Below are 19,954 nucleotides of genomic sequence, written 5' to 3'. Positions count from 1 at the left end.
CCGTCCCGCTCTAGAAGGACTGTCAAAGGGACCATATCTTTCGGACATTTACCTGGAAAGACTGCCAGTTACCAGGGTCGGCTTTCATGACTTCGCAATTGAAAACAGAAATTTTGACTACCCAACGGTGAGAAGAACAAGGAAATGACTAGAATCGGTTCCCCTCGCTATTGAGTAGTTGAAAAGGGAGTGTTGTCTGTTATTTAATGACACTGTGTGGAGTTGCGATTGTTGGATTATATGTGAGGATGATGATAAATGAGCTCTTTTCATGGGCGCCTGTTTGAAAGTTGTATCGTAGCAATCACATAAAGAAAATGAGAAAAGCCACGTAACATCTGTTGCGAGAACGATGCACCAGTCCAGTATGAAGAAAGTGTGACACAGTAGCGTTTGATGTCTGAACAGATTCCTTCAGACCATCATCATCACTAGGGACCGGATTTTAATGCAAATGAATATTTCTTTCTTGCAATCAGAAAGTATGCTCGTTTGGATAAATGTATGAACCACTAAATTTCTTAAATTTTGGACATAGTTTGATGGTGCATATAAATGCATATTTTGCCTGTTTTATGAATAAGCATCATATTTTCGAAGATCTCTATTTATACTGCATATTTCCTTTTTAAAATGTTTATCATATATATTTTTTAATTTTATGTTCAAGTTTTCAATCATGGTCGTGTGTATACAATTTTTCTCTTCCGTATTAGAATATGTTGGATATTTGACTCAACATTTCGTCATGATTCATGTTTCTGATGCAATAACCAGGACGGGACTTTCCCGATCCCTCTACTCGCAACTTACCTCATCCGCGTACCATCAAAGTGGCCGCGAAGAGATTAGTCGGAAGCGTTCACATGTAGCTGCTATCAACGTAATACCATTCAACCGGCAAGGGACTTCACTTATTTATTTCCGAAGTCTCCAAGAGGTTCGTTACGCTTCTTCATTTGAAGCTGGGGGCCATTCACATTAGTGGTGACTAGTCTGTAGTTAAGTTTGCTTAGCTTTCTGTAGTCATGCCGAAAGTGAAAGTAAATCAGAAAACTAAATTACAGCTGTATCAGCGGGAGCTCGAAGGAGAGATGATAAGTACGGATAAAGAAATTCTTTATTGCCGAGCGTGTGAGAAAACAGTTGGTTGTGAAAAATGCTTTCAAGTGCTTCAGCATTTGAACGCTAATATACACAAAGAGAATATTATAAATCCAGGATATGAACAAATTTGTGAAATTGAAGAAATTTTAGCCGGTAAACGTACTGAAGCCGATCACGTTAGCCGAGCGGTCTAAGGCATGTACTGTCTTCGCTCGCTCGGAAACCGGGATCGTGGGTTCGAATCCCACTCAGGGCATGGATGTTTAGTTTGTGTGTGCTTTTTTCTGTGTTTGTGTACAGGTAGAGGCCTTGCGACGAGCTGATTACCCGCCCAAGGAGTCCTACCTAATGTTTAAGATCAGGAAAAACCGAAGTGAACGGAGAAGTTCATGGAGGTAGGCCTAGGCCCACTGGGGTGTAGTGCCAGGGGGGGGGGAACGTATTGAACTGCCAAGTAAAAAATCACCAACAGTGGAGCAAATAGCGGTTTTTCTACATACGCCCCTAAGTTCCTGTGAGGTGGAAAGAAGTTTTTCCCGCTAAAAGTACATCTTACGAGACAATAGGAGGCGACTAACTATGGAAAAGCTGAAACATTTAGTAACTGTGAACTGCAACAAAAGAGAAGTTGAAAGTTCGGAGAGCTAAATGTGAGTACCACTGGTTTTTTAAATTTGAAATGAAATATGTTGGCTTTGTTGCATGAACTGTATTTAAGTATAGCTTTTTATTGCAAGTGAATCATTCAGTGATTACATAAAATGAACTTAAATATTGATTTTTTTGGTCTTACAATAATGTAAAATCAATTGTAATATTTGGTATAAATTTTTATGTGCATATTTTAATGCATATTTCGGAAGTTCTTCATGCATAAATGCATACATATTTAAGGGATCATTAGGGCATAAAAATCCGTTCCCTAATCATCTCATAGGATGTCCGACGCCGGGACCTACCTTTCAAGCCAAAGAGAATCATCTTAATCTGTTTATAAAGAGGCAACCCAGACTTCACTTCCGGTATGTCGCCCCTCGTGTTCAGACCACACAATCTGCTTGTAAGGGAATCTGTGAAGAGAAGGCTTGGTCGGTGCAGTTGAAGAATTCAATATTTGAAGCCGTTACACGGAAGCAACTAGTGGAGGCTGTACTAGACCGAGAACACTAATTTGTGTGCTTTGATGATTTGTAAAGTGTAGAGATCGGCGATGGAGCTATAATTAATTGTAGTTACGAATTGTGTGTTGAAGTAGTCAGTAAATCCAGTCTCCAATCCAAAACCCCGTCGAGAGTTACTCATACACGTGACAGTATGGTGACGACGGTGCATTATCATTTTTAGGGCATTTTTTTGACATTGCCCGTTGTGTATGTTTCGAAAATCTTCGAATTTGAAAGTGTAAGACCTGTAGAATGGATGATGTCCAAAGAAAATTTCCTACTGATCTAAGGATTTTAACATTTCTGAAATCGCAGGTTCTTTAGTGGAGGCAGGAATTGATGCCCATCAACATACCGTATTTTCCCCTCTAGTCACTTCTACAAGAGTGTGCACAGTAAGACTTCACTAATTCGGACTAATTGCGAGCGAAACCTCGTCCAAATTAGTGAAAGTCCGAAGTAGAGAAGTGTTCATTTTAACAGGCGAAAAATACACTGTTAAAACACTAAAACGAAAATAAAAAGTAGGCATACTAAAACACCAACAGGCACGTAAACGTAGGACGTTAGGGTAGCTCTCTGCAGATCTGTCCCCTTGCGGCCGATTTTCTAGATCTAGAATGCTTTGACTTTAAAATTTATTTTAAAATAGCCTTGATATTTGACGTGAGGCCTACATGTAACTACCGTCATCATTAAGACTAATGTACAAAAGGGAAGGGGAAAAAGCTTTTCTGAATTATCGCAAATTCCGAATTAGTGAGGTTTCACTGTACTTCGAAAAGTCGAAGTTGGGGGCATTTAGACCATGTTCAAGGTTGCAACCGAGCACCTGTTCTTCTGCAGGCGTAGGATCTACTCTTGCAGCTGAGTTGCGTATGTAACGGGATGCCTGTGACGTCACATCCGCATCCGTATTGCGAGACCCGCGTTTTCTGCGGGACTGGATTTGTTCTGAAGTTACTTGATGAGTCTGTTTATCGATGATACGAGTGGATAACTCAGGCAAAGCGTGCCATGGATGTGAATATTATCTGTTTGTTGCTTATTTAACAATGATATCAGTAGCTGAAGCCGTAGCGTGTTACGTCAACTAGTGAACTGGAAAGCACGTGAAAGAAAACAATTGTGACCTAATTTATAGTGGCACTATTCTGATGTTTGTCCGAAGGGACTGAGGAAAATATGAGAAATCTCAGGCTAATTGGTGTCCCGGCCCAAATTCGGATAGGGCATTTCCGAATACAAGTCTTAAACGTCACTGCTTGAGCCATTTTGTTTACTGGCATGAGCGTGAAACTTGGTCTTTCGTACCGAAAGGAAAACGTGGATTGAGAGTATTTGAGAAGAAAAGCGCTGAGGAGAATATGTGGGACAAACAAGGGAGAAAGATGTAGCAGAAAATTTCATCATCGGTCCTTTATAATTTGTAGTCTTCATGAAATAGTAGCTTCTTGACATTACTGAGTAAAGGAGGATGGAGCAGGCAGCATGCATGGTGAGTATTCGAGAAGAAAAGCGCTGAGGAGAATATGTGGGACAAACAAGGGAGAAAGATGTAGCAGAAAATTTCATCATCGGTCCTTTATAATTTGTAGTCTTCATGAAATAGTAGCTTCTTGACATTACTGAGTAAAGGAGGATGGAGCAGGCAGCATGCATGGTGATGTAGGAAATGTATAAAGGATTCTGGTAAGAAAACGTGAAGGGAAGAGACCACTTCGGAGACATGACAGGATAATATTAAATTTTTAAAAGGTTAAAGCTATCCTTTTAAGTGACCGTGGAGGCCCATAGGATTGTGAGACGTCGAGGATCCTACATTTTCTAGACAGTCAACACACAGATGGGGGTGAGATTGACAGTCTTACGCGCTGGCCGCCCTTTACCTCCCAGGAAGGTTCCTGATACTCATTGGTGTTAGAGGCTGAGTCGATCCCAAGGTCGTAGTGCGGCTGGAAGGATTACGTTAGTTGAAAAATCCAATGACTTTATCGGGAATCGAGCCCGCTTCCTACTGCTTTGTAGCATAGTGCCTCAACCAACTATGCTGATAGCCTCTTAGCATTATTAAATGAAGTAAGGTGGGGCATACAGCACGCGTGGTGATGTATGAAACGCATGCGGGATTCTGGTAGGAAAACCTGAAGGGAAGAGACCACTTCGGAAACATAGACGTGCATGGCAGGATAATATTAAAAAGTAGCTTAAAGAAATAGGTTTATGAGGATGTGGACTAGATTGTGCTGATTTAAGATACGATCAAGCAGTGGGCTCTTGTGGACACGAAAAGATCGTCGTGTTCTGTCTCAAGAAGCGCTGTGGTCCGTACAGTTAGTCGTAGGAGGCCAGATGGAATGGCATATAACAGAAACCCAGGATTCGAATCTTTTAGAAACAAGAATTCTAGAAGTAAATCCGACGAAGTCGTCACTCTTGGTAAAGGTTACAATCACGTCGACGCTTGTTGGCTCGTATTCAGTATTTAAGAATAATAATTGAATTTCACGTCCATATTCAGTGGGTCCCTTGTCACCAGTGCATGGCGCGTTCTCAGGTTGCGGATGGAGGAAAACCGCGAATATATTCAATAAGCAGTCGCGGACAGCCGACAAGGGGTGGTCCTCCAGCGTGGGGGTTGGGCTAACAACTCCTTATCGTAAAAAATAAGCTTATTACGAAAATGTTCATAAAGCCTAGGACCTAGACGGATTTTGTGGTTAAACGATCAAGGTGAAAGAAAAAGGATATGAGATTTGGTACTTGGAATGTTAGAATTATGTATAGGGCAGGTTCGCTCAGGGCAGTGGCAGAAGAAATCTTAAAATATGTCAGAATTAGTGGGGGTACAGGAGGTCAGATGGGATGGAGGGGGCACCGAACCAGCAGGTGACTATACATTTTTCTATGGAAAGGGGAATGAGAATCATGAATTAGTTTTTTTTTCGTACACAAGGGAGTCATATCAGCAATTAAGAGGGTAGATTTTATTAGTGATAGAATGTCGTACATAATACGTAAGAGGTCGCCGGGGTGATATCAGAGCGGTATAGTGTTGAAATCTCAAATTGATTCGCGGCTTTGGAAAACTTATACACCGAGATGGATGTTGGTAAAGCTTGGGAAACTACAATTAGAATGTCATAATTTCTTCCAAGGAGCGTCTCGGTTGTTGTGAACTGATGAAGCATAAACTATGGTTCGATGAAGGATGCTCAAAATTGTTAGACCACAGAAAGCAAGCCAAATTGAAGTTGTTACAGGATCCAAGCGAAATAAATGGGGATAATCTGGTATAAGACGTGAAACCAGCAGACATTTCAGGAACGTAAAGATGGGATATCTGAAACACAAAATTGAGCTTGTAGTGAACAGTAAGAACAAGAACATTAGAGACCCGTATAGAGGAATAAATGACTTAAGAGTGGTTAACAACCTAGAAGTAACTTTTTTTTATTGCTAGTGGGGTGGGACTAAGTCCCTTCTACTGCGGCCACTTCTGGCCTATTGTACCAGCCCCAGATGATAGGTGAGGGTGATTGTGGACCAATTGGTTGAATGAAGATTGGCAGGGGAAACCGAAGTACTCGGAGAAAACCTGCCCCAGCGCCACTTTGTCCACCACAAATCCTACTTGACCAGACCCGGGATCGAACCCGGGCCGCCGGAGTGGGAAGCCAGCGACTAACCGCTTGAGCTATGGCGCGGCCCTATATCATGGAGTAACGAGATAACAGAAAAATAAGGGTTTTATGTACTCACATTACATAACAGATCGAATTTTAAAACATTCCATATATATATATATAACATATTATATGGCTTCAAAGTGAAAAAAAAAAATCGACGAGAGACTTGTATTACGTGCGCAAAAACGTGCTAAAAATAGTTAAACAGTTCGATCTATTACAGGAGGCATTAATCTGTTATTACACATCGCATAACATTTAAAACTCAACCCAAATTGCAACATCAATATTCTTGTCTTATTCGCCACTTCCCTGTCGGGGTACGCACTTCCAAATGCAAGTACCTGATCCTAGCCCTTTGAGGTTGAAAAGTGCTATTGTAAAAAATTGAAAAGGTATAAATCGCCCAGTAGTGTACAAATTCCGGCAGAACTTGTTCAGGCAAGAGGCAAAATATGACGTTCTAAGATCCATAACCTAATTACACGTATTTAGGCTGATTAAAATGTGTTTAAACGAAACGTATGATAAAGTTCGTATATGTAAATATTTCTCTGATAAATTTCCTATCCAGAATGAACTAAAACAAGGAGATGCTTTATCGCCACTCCTTTTCAACTTTGCTTTAGAATATGCAATTAGGAAGGTTCAGGGAAACCAGGTGGGACTGAAACTAAATGGGACACATCAGCTGATGATCTGTGCTGATGATGTGAATTACTGGGTGATAATGTAGATACCATAAAGAAAAAACACAAACTTTAACTGACGCAAGTAAAGAGGTTGGTCTAGAAGTAAACACTGAGAAAACTAAGTATATGTTGCTGTCTCGTCACCAGACTGCAGGGAAAAATCATGATACACGTATAAAGATAGGTAGCAGATTGAAACAGTTCAGATATTTGGGAACGACGATAACAAATTGAAACCTGATAGAGGAGGAAATTATGATGAGATTGAACTTGGGTAATGCTTGCTATCATTCAGTCCAGAACCTACTGTCTTCTCGTCTACTGTCTAAAAACATAAAAATTTGAATATACAAAACTGCAATTTTGCCTGTGGTTCTCTGTGGGTGTGAAACATAGTCTCTGATATTAATGGAGGAACATAGACTGAGGGTGTTAGAGAACCGAATGTTGAGAATAGTTGGACCGAAGAGAGATGAAGTGACAGGAGGTTGGAGAAAACTGCATAATGAGGACCTTCATAACTTGTACTCCTCTCCAAGCATAATTAGAATGATCAGGTCAAGGAGGATGAGGTTGGCAGGGAATTTAGCACGAATGGTGGAGAGGAGGAATGCACATAGGATATTGGTAGGAAAGCCGGCAGGAAGGAGACCACTGGGAAGACCAAGACGTAGGTGGGTGCACAATATTAAAATGTATCTTAGATAAACAGGATGGGATGGTATGGATTGGATTGATCTGGCTCAGGACAGGGACCCGTGGAGGTCTCTTGTGAACACGGTAATGAACCTTCGGGGTCTGTAAAATGCTGGGAAGCTCTTGAGTGGCTGCACAGGCAGCCTCTCAAGAAGAGCTCCATGAGTGAACTGAATTTCACGTGAAGGTTATGCTGCTGAAACAAATTTACTTTCCAATTGGAGTGATGACTATCAATAAATAATTCTGTCAAGTGAGCATAAATATCTTTCTGTGGTGTTATACAAAAATAAAAAAAGTGGTCAAGTCCTTAAACTGCAGTTTCCAGGAGAAGATGAACTTTGAACTTCTATGAAGGGACCTGTTTATTATCCCATTATGGCACTGAATGACAGGCATTATGCTTTATGACATAAATCAGTCTTACTTGATCTTTTAATAAGGACGGTTTCGCGATGCAGTTCAACTTACTCGAACAGAATCTAGACTTGACCTTGTCCCTCCTGCGAATGTTATCGTTTAGACAGGTCACCACTTTACAGTCTCATACCAGCAGGCAATGAAATAAGATTCTGTTGGGAATAACCACGGAAATTTACTCGTTGAAATGTGAAAAGCACAAAATAATATCACAGACACACTAGCTTACACTTTCATATATATTCACTTAACACGTATGCGTGCACGAACACATGCACAGGAGCCGCACTCAACGTGCGCACGCACGCACACACACACACACACACAGGCGTGCGCAGAGGCGCCCGCGCCAAACACACAGACACGTTCTGCAGTGTATCCATGATACGGTGCTTCGACTTAGGAGGTGCTGTTAATAAGCCTACTTTGTCTATTTTTGGCGTACCAGCCATATTTGCATGAATCACTGTCTTAGAAACACTGATCTCCCGAAGAAATAAAAGCAAAAGAGCAGCCAGAATAAACAGCCTGGAACTGAATCCACGCTCCGAACAAATCCTGTTGGCCGTGGTTTGGCTTGAATATATTAACATTTTAGTAAAGCTCTTTATCTTCTGGGATATACCACCGTGTAGTCCGTTGAAGGTACACCGAAGTTTCGGAGGAACATTTCGCTTCCATCTGCAGGGCTAAACAGTAAGCCAAGCGAAACACCTGCATGAAGCAAGCAGCAGGCAAAACAAGGTACGTTCCGAGTACGTCATACCAATCTGCTTGGCAAGAAGAAGGGTTTTGTTTCAGTCTGGCTGGCTGTCTGGTCGGAAGAACTGCAATTCATTCCTCGTAAATTTCGTGAAATATGGTGTAGCGTTCTGTCGCAGCATTCTGCGGAACTTTTGGGCCTTTTGGGCTTGCTCCAACATTCCGTTCCCATCTGGGGAACTTTTGGGCTTGCTCCAGCATTCCGTTCCCATCCGCTGGATGTCACTCCTTCCTGGACTGCAGATGTAGCACGCTACAGTATTTGGTACAGTACAGCCATCTGTGAGCCCATTGTATAGAAAATGTGGGAGCATGGACATTTGAAACGCTGTGAGCTCCCACCTTATGATGCAGGGATAGCTTTACCTTCTGCCTTAATCTTTAGCCGTGTCAGAAACATCAGCTTTCTGTGGTGCTAGACAGGGACCAGACGGTAACATCGAGGTCAGTTCGGTTTGTTTTTAGAAAGACCATCTAGCGACCTTGAGGCATCAACCTCTTTTATAACAAAAAAATCCATCGAAAACAAATGATTTGAGTATTTAAAATGTTCGCTCTTTCCTCTATAACAGTGGTTCCAAACCAAAGGAGCTTGAGAGGGTTCCAAGGGAGGAGCGAGACCTTGAAGGCGAAAAATTGTAATGTCAAATTCAGCAGAAGTAATTCCTTTGACAGCATTTCATCATCTCTTATTCATCCAGATATTAGGGCCATTAGATTTCAGTATTTGCCACCATTATTCATCGCCAAATAAAGATCATGCAGCAGTTTCATTTTAAAATTTCGAATATTTTATTCACAGTTCTGGCGTGATACTATTAACGATTTAGTTAATCGTAAATAATAATAATAATAATAATAATAATAATAATAATAATAATAATAATAATAAAATAACAGTAATATAAATGAAAGGGCAGTGTGTTACATTTACATCAGTAAACATGTGGAGAGGCATGGGTATTTGATAAAAACCAAAAGGGGATGTCGTGTGAAAATTTTGTGAACCACTGCTATAGAGAAATCCCCCTCCTAGCAGAAACCTTGATAAAATATTCTTTGATCTGAGCACCTTGGGGCAGATGGGGTGGAAGGTTATATGGGTGGAGATATTTTATCGCTCCTTTACACCTATGAAAGTTGTATAACAATCACTAGAGGAAATGAAAGGTTTCATGTTGAAGAGATGAAGTTGTACATCAACTGCAAAGTTAATTTGTGAATTATAGTAATTTTTATTGTCACGAGATGATTGGTGTGTAATGACTTGGAAAGAAGCGGTCATGACCCAATTGAAGGATCATCCTGTTGTTTTCTTGGGGAACAGAGGAAAACCACAAAAAATCCTCAGGATGGCCCAGCCGAGATTCGAACTTAGCTCTTCCCAAATTCAAGTTGGATTATTACTGCTACATGAACGTAGTCGATTAATAGCAGTTTTAAAGTGACTTTATTGGTCTTCTTACTTACTCCTCAGCTTCCTCCAAAATATTATGAATAAGACCCATAATTAGTACAGAATAGCACATCTTAATGTGGTATAATGTACAGAAATACAATTTGTAATGCAGTTTCCAGAATGGATACTAAGGTTGTGAGATCACCAGATTTCTTATTTTTCTGTGTGCCCCTCCTTTAATACTCCTAGCTTCTGTACCATTTGGCCATAATTGTTAATATTTTACTGTGTAGGCTATGTGAAGCTATTTGTTACATGAACCAGAAATACTGTATGATATTGTAGGTCACTGAAAAATACTGAACTTCAGTGGAGTTCATTTTATGACTGTTCTGTATGTGACTGGGTTCTATTTTATGAACTGTTCTTGTGTATGTTTTGATTTAATGGTGACTTGTTCTACATCCTAGGCTTGGCCAAAAAGGATTTAGTGAATTTAAAGAATAAATATGAAATATATGAAATATTCATTATCTGCAGAATTTGTGTACAATAACTACATTAGCTATTATATCTTAATAACTGTACTGCCCGTGCTTAGTATGGTTTATTAAATAGGGATTCATCATAGCATAAACAAAATAANTTCTGTATGTGACTGGGTTCTATTTTATGAACTGTTCTTGTGTATGTTTTGATTTAATGGTGACTTGTTCTACATCCTAGGCTTGGCCAAAAAGGATTTAGTGAATTTAAAGAATAAATATGAAATATATGAAATATTCATTATCTGCAGAATTTGTGTACAATAACTACATTAGCTATTATATCTTAATAACTGTACTGCCCGTGCTTAGTATGGTTTATTAAATAGGGATTCATCATAGCATAAACAAAGTAGTTAAATTAGCTGTAACAGAACACAGAGTACTGACTTAGGTAACTGTCATGTTTTCAGGGGTGGTAGCACATGGAAGCCACAGGTCACACCTGTAGGTCCAGCTCCAGTTAATTTCACCCCTACTTCAAATGTCCAACCCGTTACCAAAACCTCACTAAGTGCCAAGAAGCAGGATGTACCACATATTGGAGCTGGACATAACTTTGCACCAAAACCATACAGTGGACCACAGGTGAGTTCTGTAGCTGGAGTTGGTATGAACCTACTGAAGTAAAACAAATCCCAAAAGTTCAAAGAAATACTTTCACAATATGTGTATAATATATTTGCCAATTGGCGATAACTGAATCATGTAAATAGGAAGGAACTCAAGAGCTCAAAGTCTTAAGACTCTGTGCAGCACAGTAAATTAAAACTTAGCCTGTGACACTAAAGAATTGTTATGTTCTCTGTAGTGACTGGTAGATGAATTTTGATTATTTTTATATAAGTAATATAAAACATTCACTAAATTTCTCCCTTTGATATTTGTGCTACTTGGACCTCTAGCACCAAACTGTGGCAAAGTTAAATTATTTGGGAATGATTGTAACAAATCAGAACATTCATAAAGTTTGGGAATATTAAAGACCCCCCCCCCCGGTTTGCTGCTGGATCTACGTTATAGTCATCGTTCCCATGATCCTCCCGCTAGGATGATAAAATCTGCACTTTGAGTATCCCCACCTCAGTAATGATGCAGCATCCTTGTCTGAGTGGGTAAAGGCAGGAAATATGAACATTGTCCATATGTAGAAGGAATGGACAAAGAGCAACAGTAGCAAATATTCATGAAGAACTGAATAACAGATTCAGGGAGTGCTGCTTGCTACCATTCACTTCACAGTCTCCTGTATACTAGTTTCCTCTCTAATCACGAAAAAATAAAATGTAATAATGATGGTTATGAAAGAGATTAAATAAAGGGAGGCGAGATGTATGAGTCATACTGCAAGCATGGGAAACATGAATGCACAGAACATTTTTTGCAAGAAACCGAAAAGGAAGATATGACTTGGAGATTTTACAGGATAGGACTTTAGGATGTGCTCTTCATTCATATGGATCAGGATATGGATTTCTGTCGGTCTTTTATAACATGGTAATGAACCATCTCTTGCATANTTATTGACTTTGTGATTGATAGTGTAACGGACCAAAAATGAAACAGTTCAAAAAAAAAATTTTTGTAAAGTAACATGCTTTATTATTGACAAACCAAATACACCATCTCAATCTACAGACCTTTCTTTATTTTTCCACATAATCGCCACTTCTTTGTACACATTTCTCCCAGTGTTCTGGGAGTTTGAAAATTCCCCTTCTGTAAAATTCCATTCCAGCCATCCGAAGACACTGACACACTGCGTTCTGAATTGCCTCCATTGTCTCAAAATGCTGTTCACGCAGCTGATCATTCACAAATCCGAAAAGATGGTAGTCAGAGGGTGCCGGATCAGGGCTATATGAGGGGTGTGAAAGAACTTCCCACCTCATCTTTGCAATTGCTTACAATGTGAGGATGATGATGTTTCATCCTGGACGTTTATTGCACAATGCATGACGGAGCTTGTGCAGCGTCTGGACACAACGAGGATCATTGATGGTTTGTCCAGGTTCTAGGAAATCGGGCAGAAGAAACACCTCCGCATCCCAGAAGACTGTGCCCACCACCTTCGCAGCTGATGGCACTGTCTTTGCCTTCTTTTTTGATGGAGAGTGCAAATGGTGCCATCCCATTCTCTGCTGTTTTGTTTCAGGCTTGAAATGGTGAAACCAGCTTTTGTCACCTGAGACAATACAGAGCAAAATATCATCGCCTTCATGTCGATATCTCTGCAGCAGTTCTGAGGTGATCACTTTTTGCTGACCTTTGTGGTCTTCGGTCAATAACCACAGGACCCAACGAGCACAAACTTTCCTAGAGCCCAAGCTTTCAGTCATCTCCTTTACAGCACTGTGCCCTAATCCAAGTTTTCGGGCTATTGTGCCCACAGTCACACTCCTGTCACCTTGAATGATCTCATCCACTCTTTCCTTGTTGCGTTCAGTTGAGGCTGTTCGAGGACGACCGCTCTGAGGCTCATCTTCGATGCTGGTGTTTCCATCTTTAAAATGTTTCACCCATCTTCGAACACTGCTAACACCCATGCATACACTTCCATAAGCACGCTGAAGTCTCTGGTGAATTTCTGCAGCAGAGATTTCCTCTTTCACAAGAAATTCGATGACAGCACGCTGGCGAAACAACATATTGTTGTCAGCCATTTTTTAGGAGTGATACTGGTCACGTGATGCAAGCTATTGATGTCACAAAACACTCAAGGTTAACACAACAGCTGGTTCCACCTACCACTGAACTCTCTTTCTTCTGCTGTTCCCAGGTTGCATGCAAAAAAATGTTGGTCATGACGTTTGGTATGACCTATGTATGTAGAATTTTTGATGAGCTGAATCACTCTTAGCTTCTCAGTGAGGACTCTGCTTCATGGAGTTATTTGTTCATTCTATTCTCATAAAATATCTCATGTTGTGGTTGCAAAATTTTGAATCCATGTCATAAATAGTCATATTGTGCATGAGAGGATAATAGTAAAATCTTAGGGCTAAAATTTTGCACTGGACTGGCTCAGGGTTAGTTCAATTAGTGATGGTGCTGAACCACTGGGTCTAGTGTAGCCAAGTTGGTCTGCATGATCATTTGGCACTTTGTCATTACAGTCTTGCTTCCCAAAGCAATCATCTGTTAAGTACAAGGCACAGGTCCAGTGCCAATGTTGTGATGCAATCCTGCATCACTGTCTACTGTCAGGCGTCTGCTGTTGAATCTCTTAGTCACACTTTGATATGTTTAAACATTGTACAACAGATATCAGTTATATTACTTTGCATCATCCTGCTGCAAAAGCATAGCTGCTTCCATTTTTTCCAGTCCAAAAGTGAACTTCTTTATGATACAAATAGTCTCACGAGTCACAACTCATCCATTCCTTCATCTGCTTCCTTTTCTTGTACAGTTTGGCTCTCTTCAGACATATCCTAATTATGGAGACAGTAAGTTCTGTGACATATTAAGCGGTTATTACTGGCAGTATGACTGTCGTATAATTTTATTATGTGAGTTTTGGCACTGTGCAGTATACTGATTTACTTCACTTGATAGTAGTATTTTTCTTTATAATATGTCTCTCATCCAGTATTGATGACACTTCCAGTTTCAAGAACCTCCATTTTCTGCCACTGAGCACAACTAATTATCTGTACTTTCTTTAATGTGCTATTCAGTAATATTTTAGTCTTGTGTTATATAATACCTTCACTTCAAAGATTCAAGTCTGACAGATACTGAGAACATTTAAAAGAGAACCTAGGATTTCAACAGTTCAGGAAAGTCAAATAATTCAAAGAGTAAGATTTTAAGCAATTCATGTTAATGTATACTAGTCTGACATGATAACTTCATTTGAAAACATCTGAGTAGTGCAGGCCATATGTCTGGTGTATGATATATTGGAGTTCCATTGACAATTCTTAGTATTTAATTGTAAACACTATATATATTTGTCGCGTTATACACCCAACACGTGACAGTATATATATTGTCACATGTTGGCTGTATAATGCGATGAATAACTTCACGCCTTTTTGGATATAGCGAATTTTATTTCACACTCGCTCCTGCACTCACACCATTTACAAGCTCAACATTACTGCCATCGGCAGTATCACAAATACTAGACTGCATGCTCTTCCCTGGCCAACTCGTAACTCTCCGCTGGCTAGATTCCAACTGACTGGTTGACTTCCTGGCCAACTCGTGACCAACTCCTAACTAACTGCCTTGAGAACTATCTTCGGCGGCTGTGTAGTTCCCTTATAAACCCTCAGCCGGACAACGGGAAAACAGTCACGTAACAGGCACCACTGCTGTCCGACGCCATGTTTGCCTCTTACGTAATGGGTACCGCTGTTATTACCGTCGTCTCCAGCAACCACTGTTTACCAGCTTTGCTTAGCAACCGGTGTTTACTTGCTTTGCTTAGCAACCGGTGTTTACTTGCTTTGCATAGCAACCAGCGTGCTGGGACTCGGCTCACTTCGGCTCCGCTTGGCACGGCACGTCACGGCTGGCAGGGAGGGAGGGAGGGGCGTCANTTCAAGTTGTCTTCATTTTCTACCTTTTTGTCCCATCAACCCATTCAGAATGCCTTGCTTTGAAGCACTGCCCTTCTTGTCTGGAATTTGTTGATGTTCAAACATATTAGTGAAAGACGTGTGTACTATTATATCTCAACAGTTGTTGTTGTTTAAACTACAGTAATTATAAGTTATGGAAATATACTAACAGAACGACATTTCTTGATGCAGAAACCAACATGGAAAAGGTTAAATATAAAATAATTTAAATTAAGTTTGAAATCTTAATAAAGACATGTTATAATAAAAATTTACTGTAAATCGTCCTTTGGAGTTTGTCGAAGTTCAGGGGATATTTCAAAAACAGAAAATTTTCTTTAAAAAAACTTGGTACGTTATTATACTCCCTGACTTCATATCTTAAATCTCATTCAGTTTGACTTTCTTTTATTTTAGGAAGTGTAATATATGTTATCACAGTAGCATCCATCTACACTTATTACAGTAACACTGATTAGTTTAAATGGATATTACTGTGACACCATCACTCTGGATGTTATTATGGTGGCATACACTGTATCAAACAATATGGAAATGAATATTACTAAAATTAATAAAATATTAATGTTAGTAGCGTGAAGAATGTTTTATATGTGGCACTGTCTTTGTATGATTTTTATGTATTTTTAAATCCATGTACTTCTTCAAACTCTGGGAGATGGTAGCAAATATGCTATTAGGGTTCTAGAACATGCTACACACATGTGACTGTAAATTTATAAATCCAGTCCCCAAATAGGTTGTAGTTTTATTGTATGTCTGTAATATCGGGAAGGTCATGCAGTCATGAGAAAGTGATTGATCTTTGTCTCTCTCTTGCCATTGTAATTTTATTTAAATAAATAGTTCTGCAGATTGTGTTCCTAATTGATAACCATGTTTCCATTCTACAGGTTACCTCAGAATATGAATTTCATAGTTTAAAAATGTAATAAAGAACTTTTTCTTGATGTAAGTAAGTATAACATAATGACAGCTCTTTATAAACCAGTACTAACACTGGTTATTATTTTTCTCTCATCTACAAGAGCCTCATACCAGCTTAAGCTGCAACTCCACATTTGTAGTAGTCATTATTATCATTAGTCAACAAAAAATATTCTCTCTTTAACAGATCTTCACTTTGCAAAGCCATTTTTTTGTTACTGCCTATCATCCACCAATCTTTCTCTCATATTTTGTTTCTAACATGTTTCTTGTTTCCCTTATTCTTTGTCTCGTATTGAGAATTGCCTTTATTTCGTAATTTCAAATAACCTTGGTGTTCTGTAATTTTCCATCTGCCAGTCATAGGCAGGACATACTAATAGTAACTTCTGTAATATTTTCTCTAAAATCCTGTTCTTCTTAACACATCGTTTCGTTTTGTCTTTTTTTTTCCAAAACCTCATCTTCCAAGAACTTTACTAGACCTAATTACAACCAGAAGCTTTTCTTTTTTTCGTTATGTGTAATTGATAAGATCGGCTTAGATTGAGTTTAGATTAGTGCTGGCCGAATGTAGCCTCATGTTTGTCTCCTTCATTAGAACAGGAAATGGAAGCAGAAGATTCTTCTTATTAGACTGTTAGATGTCAAAACCCAAAACACCACGATCTAAATTTCCACCACAGTGAAATCCTCAAGTCTCATATAATTAATAGAGGGTTTATGAAGTTTTGTATAATTAATTCATTTATATATTTGTGTTTTGGAATCTCTTGAATGTTGTCTACTCGTTGTAATGAATCACTGTGTCTTGTTCCAGGTAAATGGAATAGGTGATCCAACAGTCAAGTCGATAGTCAATAAACAGTACAATACACCAGTGGGTATCTACAGTGAAGAAACTATAGCAGAAACTTTGTCAGCTCAAGCTGAAGTTCTTGCTGGAGGAGTGTTAGGGTAAGTGATATTGCCATGTGTTCAAAATACTCCTCTACTCAAGTATTTAGAATAGTTCCTTCTGCTTAAAAGTTGAACAGATAACAACATTTCTGAAATTTGTCTATTTGTATGTATCTTATATGTGCAGCCGTATGATAATAATTTTTATACATACTTTTCTGAGCTGAAAAATGCTTTCTTTACCACCTGATGTCACAGAAGTATAGGTTATGATTTATCTGTACTTCATTCAGAATGTCTGTGGAATACATGTAAACATTGCTGACAGGTAATATTGTTTCATCTTCTTACTGTCTTACAAGTCAGGGAAGAAAAGTTTGTGCAGTCCACACAGTGCCTTGCTTCTTTGCTATAGTTGAGATACAGTAGACTGTTTGTGTTGTTTCTTGAATGTGTTAGTACATTTGTGCAGGCATAGTAGTAATAGTTCCAACAAGTGGTACTGGGAAGTTTTTCATTCATTCATTTCGTTATTTCATGAATAGAATAATTAAGATCATTTCTGTTTCAGTTTCAACCATAGAATTATTTTATGTTAAGGAATTGATTTCTAGCCTTATGTATTTATAGGGTGAACTTCAAGAAAAATGAAAAAATCTACAATGCTGCCAATAGTGAGGTCCTCAAAATGGTGCAGGAGATTGACAGTGAACCTAAAGAACCAGAACCAGGTAAGAATGAGTAGATTTTCTTATGAAGTATATCTTACATAACTTTCAGAACTATTAATAACATAAGTCATTACGGGTTTGAGGTTGTTAATTTTTAAACTCCTTTATTGCCACCTTGAGAAAGCAGTGTCTTATTAAGTTAGGTCACATCAAGCCTTGTTATTCCTTGCCCTCTAATTTTTTCTGAGATATTATTTTGTGGTATTCTCAGGCTTAGTTTTAGCTTCAAGATTGAAACAAACAATGTACTACACAATGCGCAACTTTTGACTTTTTCCCAATATTTTCCTGTCTGTACTGGTTTGTACCAGATGGTATAGGTTATGCATTTGTACTATATTGAGTAGCTATAAATTTACATGACTACTTATTAGTTGTACATATTCTACTTCAGTATGGTGGAAAGAAAAAAATTCATATTAAAATTGAAACAAACAATGTACTACACAATGCGCAACTTTTGACTTTTTCCCAATATTTTCCTGTCTGTACTGGTTTGTACCAGATGGTATAGGTTATGCATTTGTACTATATTGAGTAGCTATAAATTTACATGACTACTTATTAGTTGTACATATTCTACTTCAGTATGGTGGAAAGAAAAAAATTCATATTAAAATAATTTTATTATTATGATACTGTCTTCTAAGTGGCAATGTGATGATGATATACAGCTGAGCAGTAAGGAAAGTGATGTATAGAAACTTCAAGGAGTCAAAATTGAATTGCTTCATCGTGATTTCTGTATAGCAGAGTTAGATTTCAATTTTTGACTAAGAGTAAAATTAATTTTATATGTAACATACTCTTGATATTAAAGAAACTGTCATAACTAGTTTTATAATGTTAGAACTGAATTTTCTTTAACCTTACTCTTAGTTTGATGAGCTGAGCATGCTGGACTACACCAATGAACACTTTTCCCTACAGATATTGTGTTTCTGGACATTTACCATCACTCTGTTTTTATTTAAAATGCACCATTTGGGCCCAACTGAGTAGGTTTCACCTGATGATGGAGACAGAATTCAGTCTCCAAGATGCTGTATGTTTTAAATAAAAGCAGAACATGGATAGTGTCCAGAAACACAATAATTGTATTATTATACCATCATCTCAGACTTTAAGATCTTATTTACCCTTTTCCTGTTTTGGTTGAAATGCAGTTGTTTCATAATTTAAGTCCTGAGTGGAAGACTTACGGGCACAGAACATAAATATTACATGAGCGCTGGATGTCAGTCCCTATGTCACTTGTGTGTCAGTGCCCTGCAAAATCAACACTTTTTTTTTTCTTTTTTCTTTTGGTTCATGTGTTTAATTTTATCATTTTATCATGAGAAAATAAGGACAATTTATCTACAAAGCTCGTGTTAATGAGGAGACAGTCACATATACTTATATATAGAAAGATAGGCAAGTCTTGAAATGGAAAATTGTTTCATTTACAATATATATTTCTGCACAAGAGAGACTGTAGTAGTTGTAGATCCTGATTTTATTGGCACTGCCTTATNTTCGTTACCGTGCGGAGGAGGGGGAGGGGAGCGCTGACTCACCCGCCGCGTCACTGCTGGTGGGGGGTGGTTCTCCTTAGCGCAACATGTCACAATATGTTACAGTTGAATGTATGTTTACAAGCTTTTAATGTGAGTTATATATCTATTATATTAGTCCCATCCTTTTAATCTGGAAATTCATACAGATCACCCCTCTGCTTTTTGTTTTCATTATTGTGGAAAAGAAACATGTTACTCTAAAAGTGTCACTTGAATTAGCTTGAAGTAACTTACATGTTGTTATGGCATGATACTATCTTTGACTTTTAATTATTTTTTTTCTTCCACATATGCCATGTTTTAAAAATTCAGAGTCAAGCCTCACTACTATAGAAATGGTGTGGTGTTTTGCATTTTCGCCCTTAAGTCATAACAAAAAATGTACAACTGTAAAATGTTGCTAGCCCTGTTTATATGGTAGGGAAGTGTTGCCTATCCTGGCAGTAATCTGGATTAGCATGGCAGAATGCACATGATAATCCTGACTGATGTAAAGAGACATTTTGGTTGCTATTAAAATACTGCAGTGAAGTTCTAACTAGTCAGTCCAAGTCACTATCCAATATTTGCCAAGATAGTTTAGAAAATATTTTGCTGACATACAGGTATGATGATACACTTTCAAAATGGAAGACAGAAGGTGTTACAGATGATGTTACAGGTAAGCTTAAAAATGCTGTTAATTTCAGTGATCTTGCTCCTCACAGCTGGTGAGAAAAACATCTCCTGTAGAGCCTGCAGACTTGATTTCCTTGTCTGAGGTCTGATCAGT

General features: G+C 38.7%; 1 protein-coding gene across 8 annotated transcripts in view; it reads left to right on the top strand.

Moving 5' to 3' along the window:
- The window catches only part of LOC111871362 (PDZ and LIM domain protein Zasp), a 162,408-nt gene that overhangs the window by 95,033 nt on the left and 47,421 nt on the right, over positions 1 to 19,954 (top strand). For all 8 annotated transcript variants that reach the window (XM_023864429.1, XM_023864425.1, XM_023864426.1 and 5 more), the window contains exons 3-5: positions 10,887 to 11,061; positions 16,813 to 16,949; positions 17,523 to 17,623. In XM_023864429.1, the coding sequence (XP_023720197.1) occupies positions 10,887 to 11,061; positions 16,813 to 16,949; positions 17,523 to 17,623 (413 nt within the window). The remainder of the gene's footprint in view (positions 1 to 10,886; positions 11,062 to 16,812; positions 16,950 to 17,522; positions 17,624 to 19,954) is intronic.

The sequence above is a fragment of the Cryptotermes secundus genome, unplaced genomic scaffold (assembly GCF_002891405.2).
Source record: "Cryptotermes secundus unplaced genomic scaffold, Csec_1.0 scaffold122, whole genome shotgun sequence".
Classification (NCBI taxonomy): Eukaryota; Metazoa; Arthropoda; class Insecta; order Blattodea; family Kalotermitidae; genus Cryptotermes; species Cryptotermes secundus.
Note: the sequence above shows the minus strand (reverse complement) of the source record. Positions and strands in the feature narration are given on the sequence as shown.